The following is a 14,797-nucleotide window of genomic DNA, read 5'->3' as shown; positions in this document are numbered from 1 at the left end:
AGCATGGAGGATGTGCAAGAAACCTCCAAAGTTCAGATCCAAATGGAAATTATTGTGAAGTTTAAGATCTCTACTGAAGTATAATAAATGGCTGATTTGCCATGAAGCCAGCAGACCTTCATCAGCTGGATTTCTGGTTCCATATGTGTTAAGAGTCTGACCTGTGGCATGCTCAATCATGCAGTTACTTCTACAAATATGAGCTGGGAGTGCTAGGCATCTTAGTGCAGGGCTTGCTTGGTTTTGATTTAGTTTGGTAGTTGGTTTTTTGTTTGTTGTGTTTTTTAAATCCCCTTGCTTTTTGGTGCAAAAACCAGTTTAAGAGAGCGTATAAGTGCTTACTTATGTAATTATTTGTCTGAAGTTAAAGTTACTTGGTGCAAAAGTTACTAGATGCAAAGTTACAGGTAAAAAGCTAGCCCTCGTTCTGGAATACCTGGTAAATTAATTTCTGTTTGTGAAAGATGTCTACTGTGTTCATTAGAACTATAGGGGTGTAAGATGTTTTCCAGTGTGATGCTGAAAACTATATATTTACCTTTTACTTAAACTTGTACTGTATGTAGGAATGTTCAAAAACAATGTCTTGCTTTTCACAGTATGTAGTTAAACCTATATATTAATAGATTCTTGTCAATTGTGTGAGATAAATTGAAAGTTATGCAGATGAATTCAGTGTGCTTCAACATTAAGCAAATTCAGATCTCTACTGGTGTATTTTTAAACATTGTTAATTAGTGGATTTCAGCCAAAGTTTATTTACAATAAGAGAGATCAGACTCTGATCTATGTTCTAAATTTAAAATCACCTTAATAGCTCCAAGTTGTTGCACTGGAGGTACTGTGGGTAAAAATAATCCAGATCTTACAGCTAGTCAAAATTATTTCTTGGTTCTCTGTTTGACATGAAAATTATAAGGTAGTTGCAGATTTTTGTAGAAGATTTTTGTTTCCTCTGCTTGCTGCTAGAAGTGCTGGATTCTACACTGCATGAGAGTTTTGCCCTTTATTCGCTGCTCAGAATTAGAGCAAGTGTTTACATCAGAAAATCTCTGACATTGCTGGGCAAAAGAGATAGCATTTGGTTCTTCATTGTTGATTAGTTTTAGAACATAAAAATTAAGAACACAGTTTCGATCTACTCCAATTCTTCTGAGAAAATGTAAAGAAATTGCCAGAAAACTTGCAAGGGGTACTCTGGACTTCTTACACTTTTTAACTTTGAGTGACCTCTCACAACAGGGTGAGATGATTTGGAATTCTCCTTATGCTTCTGTCTTGGCCTCACCTTTACTGCTTTGCGTATTGGTTCCTGGCTGTGAGGATAAATGTACCTTCCTGACTAGTAAATATAAAAATAGTGGCAGTCAAGTGAAGTATACTTTTTTCCTTAGCATAACATGTCTGTTTTGAAGGATGCATGCCTTTTCTAAGAAAGGGTGATTGAATGAGCAAGAATTACCATATGAGGATTTTCAGGTTACATTAAATTTGCCATTCCCAGTAATACCTATGGTAATAGATAACATGATTTAAGAAAAAAATGCTGCAAACATTAGAAAGAAAGTGGTCAGGGGGATAATTGACTGATGGCAGTGTCATTAATTTCAAATGCAGATACATCTTTTTAGCACCTGATGTTCATTGATACTGTTCTGTCAAGGCAGCAGTAGTGACTAGGGAAGAGGCAACTGAGGCCAAAAACTTCAGGGTAGTGAAAGTGGATCAAGGGGTTTTTAGCACCTACTAGTGCTAAAAATTTGTGCATTGGTTAGCACTTTCCTGTGTTAGTAATAAGAAGGGGAATGTCTGGTATCTGGCATACCTTTGTAGTAAAGAGAAAGTCAGGAAAACATGTAGAAGAATGGAACACTGAAGAATGTTCTTGGAAACTGGTGAGATAGACTCTGCAACTGTTAGCATGGTCCAGAGATGCACACAAAGTCAGTGTAATTCTAATTTTTTATTCACTTTGAAGCAGGTTGAGGGCAAAAAGGGGATATGGGTGGATATTGTTTTGAAATAACACCTTTTGAAAACTCTCTTTTGCAATATATATGAGAGTGAGAGACTTACTTATGCCACATCTAATCAAAAAGCCCAAACCAAAGAAGGAAGAACAACCAACAGAGCAGGTTTGAGTAATGTCTGCTATCCATATGCCGGTTTGTGTTGTGTCCTGTTTTTTCATATGTGTGAACTGTGGGAACTTTGAGGCAAGGAAAAAACAAGTCTGAAATAAAATATTTCTCCTTTTATTTGGAGCCTTGACAACATAAAAAGGAGAAGTTTAGTAAATCAAAGTTTTTATAATCCCGGTTGCTTTCCCAGGTTATTCTCCAATACTGTGGTATATGTCAAGAGGTTCTGAGAATGGCTAAAATAAAAGAATGATGTAAATATGGATGGTTTCAATATGTTTCTACAGCAGGTGCAGCAGTGGCAATGACCTTGTGAAACTTCTTGCTCTACGCTGTTCCTGTGTCCTACAGAGAATTGCCACTTCATGTATGAAGGAATGCATGTATCTGTCTTCTATTGTATTCAGCCAAAGATGCTGCTGGGTGCTGACATCTCTGCTGTGAATAGACTTCTTTCTGGCAACCATTGATAGTTGTAATGCTGTACTCCATGCAAAGTACGAGGCATGCCAGTTTTTTAATTTTCAGCTTGGCTGGGTATTTGTAATCATGGGAAGTAAACGAGGGCAGGCAGTGAAAAGTGGACTTACTCTTGCTTGTCTGTGTCTGTGGGCTTTAGCAATATACAGTGAGTTGTTTAATGATGGGCAAGTGGTAAATCAGGTTGTAGCTGCTGGATGGGAATGGCGCTCTTCAGCTCATTGCTTCTCCTGTGAACAGCAGTGACAAACTCTGAGGTAAAGAGTATTTAATCCCTTGTTCCATCTGCTACTTTGTTCATGAACTCTCTTTCTTTTGCCACTTCCCATTTCCTGTCCAGCATTTTATGCTTATTTCGTTTCAGATTTTTAATCTAGAGCAGCCCTTTCATTTCCCTTCTTGGTCTCTCCATGTTCCATTGGGCTATAGATTCCCTCACACTTCAAAGAAAACAGCCAGGAGCTCTTTTCATTCTTAAGGGTTTAGTTTATTAAGCACAGAAGCTGGTGTAAAAATCTGCTGAAAAGACCATTCATTCCTTATAAACCTTAAAGTCTTCATCTGAAATTTGTTCCAGAAACTGACTGGGAACAGCAAGCTAATCCTGGTGATTCACCAGTTTCATAAGCGTTCCTTGGACAACAGATTGAAATGCTATTCCTTATATAAACTGTGACAGTATTGTGGAAATTATTGTGTGGAATCAGTATATGATTTGTTTGATTCTACACTAATATTTCGTATTTCAGTGGAAAATTCAAATTTGCTTCAAAAAGTGTCATAAGATGCATACTAAAAGAAAGTGTTAGGGATCATGACTCAGAATTCTGAGTTAGATTTCTTTGCTTTTTAAAAACTATATGGTTCAAGGAGGAGATGTTTTTAAAATCCTTTAATACCATTAAAATGTCTAGATTATTATTTGAAAGGTATGGTTTTGTGATAAATAGGTATGATTCGTGCTGATAAAAATTGAAACAGTAATATATTGATACAGTAATTAATATTTGAGAATAATAAAATAGTTAATAGTTAAAAGTTGTAATGCCAAAGAAGAGAGGGAAAGGAGGGGCTCCACCCACCCCCCCTTCTCAGCAGATGTTTTTCAAGAACCACAGGAAAGAAGTTGAAGATACAGTTGCTAAAAATGACCGAGAACCCGGTTGGGTCCCAAGAAAATGTTAATTTTAAGATGTTAATTTTAAGGGATTTATTGTCTTGATATGTAGATGCAGTGATACTTTAGTCTTGGCTTACGTTGTACTGGCTTGGTGCACATGTGTAACCCAAAGGTGAATTAAAGAACAACAAAGAAGACTACAGGGCCTTCATCAGTGACGACCCCCAAAGACTTGGGCGACCACCAAACCGAGTGGCGGTGCGTGCATGGTAAAGGTGGTGAGGAGGGCAGAGACAGAAAAATGATGAACCGAAAATGGGAGGAGATGGTATTGACATATGGCATATAAGGGGTGATTTTCACTTGGCAAGCTTGTACGTGAAGTGGCAAGGGTCATTGAACTCTGCCCTCCGTACCCCGCGGTTGCTTTTGCTTGTGCGCTATTACTTGAACCAAATTATCCCTTGTTTATATATTTTCTAAACTATTTAATTAAAATTGTTACTACTTTTAATACTTTTTGGCCTTTTTATGATGGGACAATTGGGCAAACATAACAGTTTGGTTTTGATGCCAGAAAATTTTATTATGAATCACTTATAAACATCATCTAGTCCTCAGTACCTAGCATTGTTTGGAACTACCGCTGGTACTACAAATGATTTTTTGAAATGGCTTAACTGAGAGCATGACGACAATATAGTTAACCAATTGAACATACTCTAAAGATGTGTGATGTTCTATTGCTTGTAGTTGTTATAAAACATTGCAATGACTTTGGCTTGTTAAACTAATATAACTAGAATATGTTAATATCCTGGATGGAGAGAAGTGAACTCAATAATATTTAGCTGAAACAGAGGGGAGTACTTGATTACCAAATGCATGGTTTACCAAAAATTAGTGAACAAAGACTACAGTTTCATCTTAATTTAAAAAGCAAGTTACATATTAGGGTCACCAGTGGTTTGATGAGGTGAGGGAAGTAAGAAAGAGTCTTGTTATCCATGATCTTGCAAAGGCTTCTGCTGAACTTTATGCAATATAATTAATAAAAAACAAATTGTATTCCCACATAAATTAATGTAGTGTATAAAGTGAGTTCATTTTTAATTAAGTAAAATACTGGGACCTATAATATGTCTTCAGCTATTTGAATAAATTAGTCTTCTCTTAGTCTTAGTGTATGGTTTATATTACATTAATATATTATATTATATATGAATTTAAAAAGAAATCACGGTTTTAAAAGTGTAGTTTATATAAATAGAGTATAAACTACTTCTGGTAGGCTGTGCAAAGTAAATCTTAGTACAAATAACGTAACAAGGGAGGATACACACCAGCTGAATAATTGATGGTATGATTGTGAAACTTCTCTTGTTCCACAGGAGTAATCCTATAGTTTTAGAATGCTCTCTAGTAGAAGTAATAGAATTCAAGTAATTCTAAACTTCGTAATCTTGCCCTCAAGGATCATGTTTTCAGTATTATTTACTAGAAGCATGTACCGTGGGAAGGTATTGGCGAAGTCTATGACAAGGTAACAGCTGAAGCTAAAAGGTCAACAAATTCCTCAGTTTAGGATGGATGGTGCCTGCTTCTGCAGAGTGTCTGAGAGTTTACAAAAGTTAGATAACTCTTTTCTTTCCTGCTTGAAGGGATTTTTTTGTTTGTTTGTTTTTTCAGAACAGTTCTACATAAAACTAGGAAAAAAGCCTTTGGAAGTGCTGACAATTTTAAATTCCGGGGGGCTATATATATATATATATATGTTTTATCTTTGCTTCCCACCATAAGTTTTTGCTGCACTAGAATTACTGAATGGATAGATATGTGAGAATTAAGCATTGTTTCTGTTGTTCTGTTACATACTGAATTCCCAGCAAGAGCCATAGATATCTTGAAAGACTGTGTTCCTGGTAATAGAAGCTTAGAGTAGTGTGAAGCTATGCAGCAAAAGCATTACTGTGTGACATTTTTTTCAGAAATAATCAGACATAATTGTTTGAGTGGTGGGTGTGAGAAGTGGGTGGTGAAAAGAGTAGCTGTTTTACTAGAGAAAATAGTCCTGATTTTTTGCTGTTACTTTTTTTTTGTTTCGCTGTTCCTTCTGTGATGTTCAACAGATCTAGATGAATTTATTGTTACAGGTAATTAAAATCAACTAAATTTGTCAATCCACCAGACTTTGCTTGGAGGTCCTCTGGAAAACATTGGTGGTTTTCTTGACTGTACTTCCAATTTGTACACAGTTAATAAGCCGTGTCTGTGGATCTCTTTGTTCTTTAGCTTGCCTGGAAGCATTTTATTTCAAGTCCTCACAACATAAAATTTATCCTTGCCCAGACACAATTTGTTGAAAGATGAATCAGACTTGAAATCTTTCTGAAGCTGCATTAGTTTAAGTGGTCTGAAGGCTATCTTATTATCTGTTCAGTCCAGGATTAAAACTACCTGACTGCAAACATAAATCATTCAGAGTATGTGCTGGACCTCAGCTCCGATTCAAATTTGACAATATTTTACAAAAATGTGTTTTAATGTATGCATGACATTTGCTGTTTTAGTGATGATTTATGATTAAATATTCACAACTGCCACTCAGATAATGAGAGCAAACTGCTTTGCAAACATGTCCAATCTTAATGTTATTAATATGCAAATATTAGTGTATTATGTTATGCACAATTTATACAACTGCAATTGACCAGATTTTCTGGTAATTGTAACACTTGAAAGGATGATTTTAAGCAAATTGACATTATATTTAAATATTTAATTACACAAATACTGCTGGTACCTTTTGTACAGAAATTTTAAGGAGTAATAGGGTAAAATGGTGATTAGAGATTAAAAGAAGCTTGGTGAGGGAGCTAATTCAATTAAAGTTTGATGTTGTAATGCATTTTGATGTTTAGAGCACAACTTTGTTCTCTTGTTTTTTTCCAAAACCTATAAGATCCTTATGATAGCAATCTGCCCTATCCAGCATCCACGTTCTCAGTTCTGGTCAGCACTGTGCAATTTAAGCCTCTGCAGAACAATGCAATAATTTGAAATTTGTTGTGCCAGATTCTTTTAAAAGTTTTTCTTTTACAGTATCACACTTTCACAGATGACTTCCCTGGGACTTAAAATTGAATTTTACATCACAAAACTGGACTCTGATGTAAGAGAAATTGATAATGTAAAAGAAAACATTGGTTTTAAGTTTGCATAACCTAACAGAAAATAATAGATGTTGTGCAGAAACAAATGAAAATCAAAGCTTGCCTTTATAAAGATTGCAATGGCCAAGTAGCACAGCTTTTCTCCCAGACAGGAGCGCATGAAAGGATCATGGGATAAGATTCAAATACATATTCAAATGCGTGAGGATATTTCACGATGAATAAGATGTCAGAAAATGATCTGTGAGATGACTGCAGGTATCCAACCTTCACCCTTCCTGTAATTTTTTGAGCGTTTTTAAAGACAATCTAGAGAGCAAAGAAAGTGAAAATTGAACTGTCAACCTTGAAGTTAATTATTGTTGATTGAAAATTAAAACAGTTTTGGTAATGTAAAAAAAAAAAAAGTTTCTTAAAAGAAGCTCTTTATTCCTCCACTGGAAGAAGTTGATAAGTACTGTCTAGAAAATCACTAAATGAAAATTATAAAAGTAGAATTAGATACACATGATATTTACAGTTTATGACTTGGTTGTAGAGGAGGCCTCTGCACGTTTTTATCTCATTCAGACACTCACAAAATGATCGTGGTATGTGAAGATTTGAGAGGGACCAACTGGATTGGTAAGGTCAACCAAAAATGCTTTATGTATTTTATATTTACAATTTCTTTTAATATCTTTTTTCTATAGGGATGCCCTCTGCTTCCTTATTAGTTTATTTGCTTTTAGCATTACTCATTCATTTCACATCTGGAGAATCAGAAGTGAAGTTCAGTGGACAAACAGAATTTGTAGTCAATGAAACAAGCACGACTGTTATACGCCTCGTAATTGAAAGGACGGGGAAGCCTGCTAACATCACAGCAATTGTGTCGGTAAGAAACCATGGCAGTTATATTCTCAGTAACTGTGGATAACTTTTTAAAGTGCCTTTTGGGACTCAGATACATGGAGAGTTCTGAGTGTGACTGATAAGAGAGACAAGCGAGAGTGACAAAAACCTCTTTGTTTCTTCTCCTCTGAACTTCTAATTTCACTCTTCCAAGAGGAAGAATAATCTTTTTCACAATGGTTCTTTCAAGCCTTTAGGTTCTAACAAGGATGATTCAGGTATGTTAGGTATGCTGGTTCAGAGGCTTCTCTCCAGTTAGTCTCAGTGCCCTACTGTAAACTTAGTCTAGACCCTTTGCTGTTTTTACATGACTGCCTTTGTAATCTCTCCTCTAAACACCTAACTCACAGTAGAATTAGGGGAATTTTCTTATGTTGACTGAGATGAAAGGAGGGAAATTCTTTTTAGAAGACTTAATCTCGCCAATTTTCATGATCAAATTGTTAATCTAGGTTGAGTGCCTAGGCTCCTTCCAGTACTTAGAATGGAAGGCAGAGGGCAGTTACATTCTAAGGTAAGTTTAATTCATGTAGAGTATTATGAGATGTATAGATCTATGCTTCCTGTAGAGGCATAGCTTTTCCAATAAAAAGCCTTTTCATATGTTACATTATGCAAAAGATCCCAAATTGCAGGGAAGAAAGTCATAAATAGTTCTGAAGAAAGTGTTCTATTCATTTTATTGTTTCTTTTTTTTCACCTGTTTACTCAGCATGAATAAAATGGGTTATTATCTATGTGCCTTCTGTCCAGAAATTAACTCTATGACAGCAGGGGAAAGAATTATGTGCAGCGGGAAGACTTAGTGCAGCAAAGAGGGAATGAAGTCTGTTTGAATGAGTCTAGAATGGTAATGTAGAACATTGAAGAAGAAGGAAATCACATTTGTTGTGTGTTTATTACAGATTGATGGAGAAAACACAGGAGACTTTTTTGACACATATGCGGCTGCATTTATACCCGATACAGAAACAAACCGAACAGTGTATATATCTGTCTGTGATGATGATCTTCCAGAGGCTGATGAAACATTCACATTTCACTTGACATTACTGGTAAGTTTCAATTTTTCAGTGCATCTATTCCACAGAAAACAGTGGATAATCTAGTATAGGTGAAAGGTATTTCATTCATTCGCTGTAAACCACAGATTACAGTGTGGTCTTACTGCTTGTGAACAGTAGTAAGTAAGAGCTAAAATCTGCAATCCAAGCAGGATGATGCTTATTGCTCTTCAGAAAGTTTGCATTTCTGTGGATATCTCTTTGTCATGTTGCTGCACCTGACACTTGAGCAGGCATTGCATTCAGCTGTGGACATTTGAAGGCGTACTAAAGCCCAGAAGAGTTAGATTGTGAAGACAGAGCCTTTCCTGTTTTCTTGCCTAGAATGTACATGGAGGAGAGGGTGGCAGTCACAGAAAAAGAGGATGACTTCCAGCCCTCCAGAAGCAGAGGTTAAATATGACTTATATAAACCCAAACAATTTATTTTATAAATATTTACCAATTAATTTCTTCATATTGTTCTGTCTCACAGGAGTTATGCTACAAGAGAGGGGTTTACATTCATGTATTTTTAGCTAACAGTTCATGACTAAGTAAGATGTAAATTCCATAAAAAATTTTTTTTATTTCATTGCCAATATTACACATCTATGGGGATGTGTGCAGTGAATATAAAAATGCATATTCCCTTCCTTCTTACTTAGATTTGTAATTCTAGCTCATTTTTGCAATGTATAAAGACTTACTTCTTATAGTTGCTGTCCCAGTAAATCCTTTAGCTGGTATCCCACTATAATAGCTTCAAACTTTTAGCTTTATACAAATGTTAGGGGGAAAAGAACAACTTTGCAATTCCTGGCAGTGTTAGATGCTTCCTGTATGGTTCTCTATTGATATGCTGATACTAATTGCTTAACTATTGTTAATCACTTGCAGTTTGTTTCAAGCACTTTATTGTTGACTGTTTACAGTGTATTTTCACAGTAATTAGGAATGACCTTAGTGAGTCTATTGCTTTAAATAATTGTCATTGTGATATATAATAAAAGGACATACATTTTTTGTAAGCTAATATTAACTCTTAAGAGACAGTAACATTAAAATGCCTTTTTTTTCTGTTACCCTCCTTAATATTTTATTTTGGTTTAAATTGTAGAAACCATCTCCACGGATAAAGCTTGGCACTCCCAACTCTGTCACAGTAACAATCTTATCAAATGACAATGCCTTTGGAATAATTTCTTTTAACATGGTATGACTTTCTATATGGTATATCTTAGAACATTTTAGTAAACATAATGGTGAAATTGTCAAAGATGGTGGTTATTTATTCACCCAAATCCCTTGAAGACAGATTCTGAGTTACATCTCTGAAAACATCTCTTGAGATAATTCATACATATGTATGCAATTCATACATATATACAGCTTTAATATTTCTGTATGCTTTTAGGTGTTGAAATGTTGCCTGTGATCCTCAAATGTGAATGAATATCTGTGTTGCTCATCTAAATATAAAGCTTTTAGAAATTGTTCAGCCCCTCAGTGTACTGTAGAGGAAATGAGGACTAATATCATAGGAAAGTTAAAGAGGTGACTTGGGAATTTTAAGAATATATACCTTTTTCCCCATCTTAATGGACAATTTTATAGTTAACTTTATTTTGCTGTAGGAGCAGCAGTCATGATCTATGCATAATGTAATACCTTCTAGGGATAAGAGCGGTGCGACTCTAGTGATATGGAGGATATTTGCAATAATACAAAGTTTGTGTTAGCAGAAAGGGAAACTCTGCTTTATTGCTGGCATTGTGGCAGTAAACTTTTTAGAAGATTTTCCTGAAAAAATCCAATATGAAAAATTTTAGCACCATAGTATTAATCCATGCTGCTCCCTGAAGTGTTCTAAGTCTTTGAAATCTCTCAGCTATAACAGTTTGATACACAGAGTCCATTGTCTAGTTATCTAACAAATGAGAGTTTAATGGAGAAAACTGTTGTATTCATATTGTTATCATACTTCTAAAGTCCCATACCTCCTTGATGTTTTCTTATGGCTGCAGATCTTCACAGCACTGACTGCTTCTTAGGGCTCCTGCAAGGCTCTCCCTGACCTGCCAGCCTGCCTGCTTTTATCCCAGTTATCTTCACTAGCCACAGCTGCCACCCAATTAAGGACATCACAGCTGCACCCCATTTAGAACAACTAGGATTGGGACAAGGCCTATATACAGATATTCAAATACAATACAGATATTTTACTAGGACTCCTACCATAGAAAACTATTTTTAATAGGGTTGGGAACTCCTGTAAATATGACCAGTACTCATATGCCAGTGCTTACTTAGTGTATCGTAACTAAACTCATGTACAAAAAAAAACCAACCACCACCAAAAACCAAGAAAACCCACTCAAAGTACATTATGATAATTTTTTTATCTCAAACCTTTCAAGCTTTCTATTAGCTGAACTAATTGGTTGCTAGGAAATGTATGTCATCAGCAGACTGGTTTGCAGATTGGATTAACTTGTCTGTGGGAGTTTGGTATTTCTATGGTAACAATTTCTTCCGTCTGCTGTAATATTTGATCTGTGCCTGATTGCCTGTCCCTTTTCTTCCTCATTAGTCTGCCTTTATCACAGTGAATGAGCCTAGGGGCAGAAATGAACTTGTTCCTCTCACTCTAATCAGGGAGAGAGGAACCTACGGGACAGTCATTGTAAGTTTTGAGGTGAGTTTATCAAAAAAGCATCTTACCTTTTACTATTAGATAAAGCTGTGAGGCCATAATCATAACTTATCTATGTGTTTATTAAAGTGAAAGGACTAAATAGCTGTGTCTCTATTTGTTAATTCTATTTTATAAAATGGGAAGTTACTACTTTTCAAATGGAAAATATTGCAATTATCTAACTCCTTAATTAAGGACAAATGAAAATATATTAAAAAATGAGTATTCTCTGTATTTTAGGAAGATACTTAAAGCAGCATTTTTTAGTATTATTAGCAAACAATGTCTGAGTGTGCAAAAAATGTCTTGTATATTTTTCAAAGTTTATAAACACCTGACTTTTTTCAAGGTGCCTTTGCCACCTTCAAACATATAAATGTAGAGCTCAATATTAAGTGAGTTTCTGTATCTATAAGATTGTAGTTTGGATTCCCAGACATTTAAAGCTTTCAAAATCATTACTTGAATATTTAGGCCATTACTTATATACTTCATGTGAATTACTGACTTTATTGTGAGAGGGGGGATTTTTTTTTCCTTGTGTTGTTCTGATTTTTTTACATTCTTTAAAATTACAGGTAATTTTTTTTCATATCAAAATTCCTTTATCAATTGTCATCAAAGATTTAATCTAGATGTGCCAAAATCTCAAAAGATTTGTAGTAGATGTTCTTGAAAGCTAAATACAGCATGTATAGATAATGTTGAGAGATTCTTATGTTATTTATTGCAGATGTATTTCTTTTTAGTTCGATAAATTCTGCTCTCTGCAAAATTTATCAGGTTAATCTCAAAATGTAGTTTATATATGTCTGTTGAAAAAAATTTACAAGATTTTCTAAAACAAAATCCTAGTATATTGCCTCTATGGGTCTTACTATTTTTTCAGGCTTTAGTATTAAGTGTAATTTCCTTAGTATCACAAGTCAAGATAGAAAAGTCACAAAATGAGTAATTGCTATTATCTTGTCTTGAAACTGATTAGAAAATGCTAGTTAAATTAAAAGAGAAGGACTATCCTTTTTATTATTTAAAAGAGTCAGTTATGCATCAGTAGATACCAAAGAGTTCTCAAAAGGCCTGTATGGAAGTAGTTTTCTTTCTCTGGCAATACATAATTTCTACAGAGTGCCTACTCTGATTTACTCCATCTTCTGAAAAAGAGTAGATTTTCACAACTGAATGTGTGAGCATACGATTGGGAGTGAATAAATAGCAATTTCTTACACATTTCACACGCTGTATATTGACTATTGTCCTGGATTTTCATGCATGCTCTATATATTCCTTACAATAAATCCAATTATTTGCAGGTAGAAGATGGACCAAACCCAGCTGAAGAAGACTTCAGTCCAGCCAGGGGAAATATTACATTTACCCCTGGGAGATCAGTGTTGATTTATAATTTAACAGTACTTGATGATCAGGTAAAAACAAACTGACAATTTTTGGTTTGGATGTATAGATTGACTGTTGTTCTGGAGGGACTTTGTATATTATGTTATTAAAATGCTTGGCTTAAACAGGGCTACAAGTCCTTCTGCTTCATAAAGTGATGTTCAGTTTTGTCTGTGTAGGCTATAATTTTATCTTTTCAATGTTGCCTCTGTATTTCTCATCAATTAATATTTTTAGTTTCTGAATATACCCTGACTGCTCTGACTAGATCTGTTAGGTGCTGTACAGTGAAAATATAAATGATCAAGAAAGCTTTATATTTTTATTCAGATGGAATAGTGAGGTTCTTGTATTGTCAAGGATGATGTTTTTTAGGTACATAGAGGTTCATCTATTAGACTGACATTTCTATATTTAACTTTTCTGTGTGAACTTGATACTGAACAACTTGATAAGGAAATTCACTAAAAAATTACATGGGGGAAAAATGTCTGTGATAAAAGTGGGAAGCTTTTAAGCTAATTATGCAAAATAGTCTCGGAAGTCTATGCTCATACTAGTATTTAAGAGACTGTGCCAAACTGCCGTGTAGAAATATCTCTTTCAGATTAGTTGTATTAATTCTGTAACTTGTAAATGAAAAGAATTAATTTGGTTTGTGGGGTTATTTTTTCCTCTGAGAGGTTGTTCTAATGCTCTTTCACTCAAAGTTTGATCTGTGTAGCTGTGGTGGTCCACTCGCTGGATGTCTTCTGTGGCTGTGCACAAAAGGTTAATTTTGTGTAAAAATCCTTTATTGATGATGTTGATGATGATGATGGAATGCACAAGCATTCAGTGTTACTCTCAGAACTTAATTTGCGCTGTTAAGGTCTGAAGTTAAGAAAAAACTCTACAACAGGTATTGTTCTGAATTGCAAAGCCTTTTTCCTACAAAAATTAGGTGACTGCAGCTCTGATATCTACAGTAGCATATTTATTGTAATTCTATTGTGTACATTTCCTTTTTAAGTGAGGAATAATGGAGACTTTTTAACAGAAAATGAAAGAGGCAAATCAACACTGAAAATCTTTTATATTGTTGTCTTTAAGTCTGTCTGGGTTTTTCATTGGTCAAAAAGATGCCATTAAAAATTCCAAAGTGTTCTGTATCATCTGTAAATGAGATGTTAAGATGTAAACTGCAGCTAAAGTTGTGGATATATTTTGACTCTCTTGAATGTATCTTTTTAAATTTTGCCAGATAGAATATTACTTAGTCAACTAAATGAAACATAAGTGAGCATTTTTTTAATGAGGCTGATGAACTGTGTTGTATTCAGTATCGGAAGCTGGTGGCTGAGATGTTCCAGATCTCACGCTGACAACAAACCCTGGTATCAGTCAATGGCATTATGCATGTTTCTGTGCCACAAGCCAAGGGAACTGAATTGGCATAAGCTATCATGCCCATCTTCTAGCCCTAGAAAAGGATCTGAGGGTGGCCAATAAATAAATGAATGTGAAAGAGAAAGAAATACTGGACAGCAGGGTTTTCAGAAGTTCTACTTCTGTCCTGGAGTTCCTCTCAGAAGCAAATACTACTGGTTTCCAGTAGTCCACACTAAGGATGAAATGCAAAGATCACAAATAATTTTCCAATATGTTTATCTATATATATTAATAACAATATTTTTTCAGTTCCGTAAGTGTAGCTAATCAAGATTTGGGGAATAAAATATAGAATCATAGAATCATATAAAATGCTGAGTTGAAAGGCACGCATTAGGATTACCAAGTCCCACTCCTGGCTCTGCACATACCCAGGAATCACATCACACCATTTTTGTCCATATATATATTTATATAGT

General features: G+C 35.0%; 1 protein-coding gene across 1 annotated transcript in view; it reads left to right on the top strand.

Annotated features, from left to right (window-relative positions):
- ADGRV1 (adhesion G protein-coupled receptor V1) overlaps positions 1-14,797 on the top strand; it is a 275,529-nt gene that overhangs the window by 4,958 nt on the left and 255,774 nt on the right. The window contains exons 2-6 of the mRNA XM_063181284.1: positions 7,607-7,791; positions 8,714-8,863; positions 9,972-10,067; positions 11,445-11,549; positions 12,863-12,976. Coding sequence (XP_063037354.1) covers positions 7,607-7,791; positions 8,714-8,863; positions 9,972-10,067; positions 11,445-11,549; positions 12,863-12,976 — 650 coding nt within the window. The remainder of the gene's footprint in view (positions 1-7,606; positions 7,792-8,713; positions 8,864-9,971; positions 10,068-11,444; positions 11,550-12,862; positions 12,977-14,797) is intronic.

This window comes from Melospiza melodia, chromosome Z (genome assembly GCF_035770615.1).
Source record: "Melospiza melodia melodia isolate bMelMel2 chromosome Z, bMelMel2.pri, whole genome shotgun sequence".
In the NCBI taxonomy this organism is placed as follows: domain Eukaryota; kingdom Metazoa; phylum Chordata; class Aves; order Passeriformes; family Passerellidae; genus Melospiza; species Melospiza melodia.
This window is presented reverse-complemented; position numbering and strand designations above follow the sequence as displayed.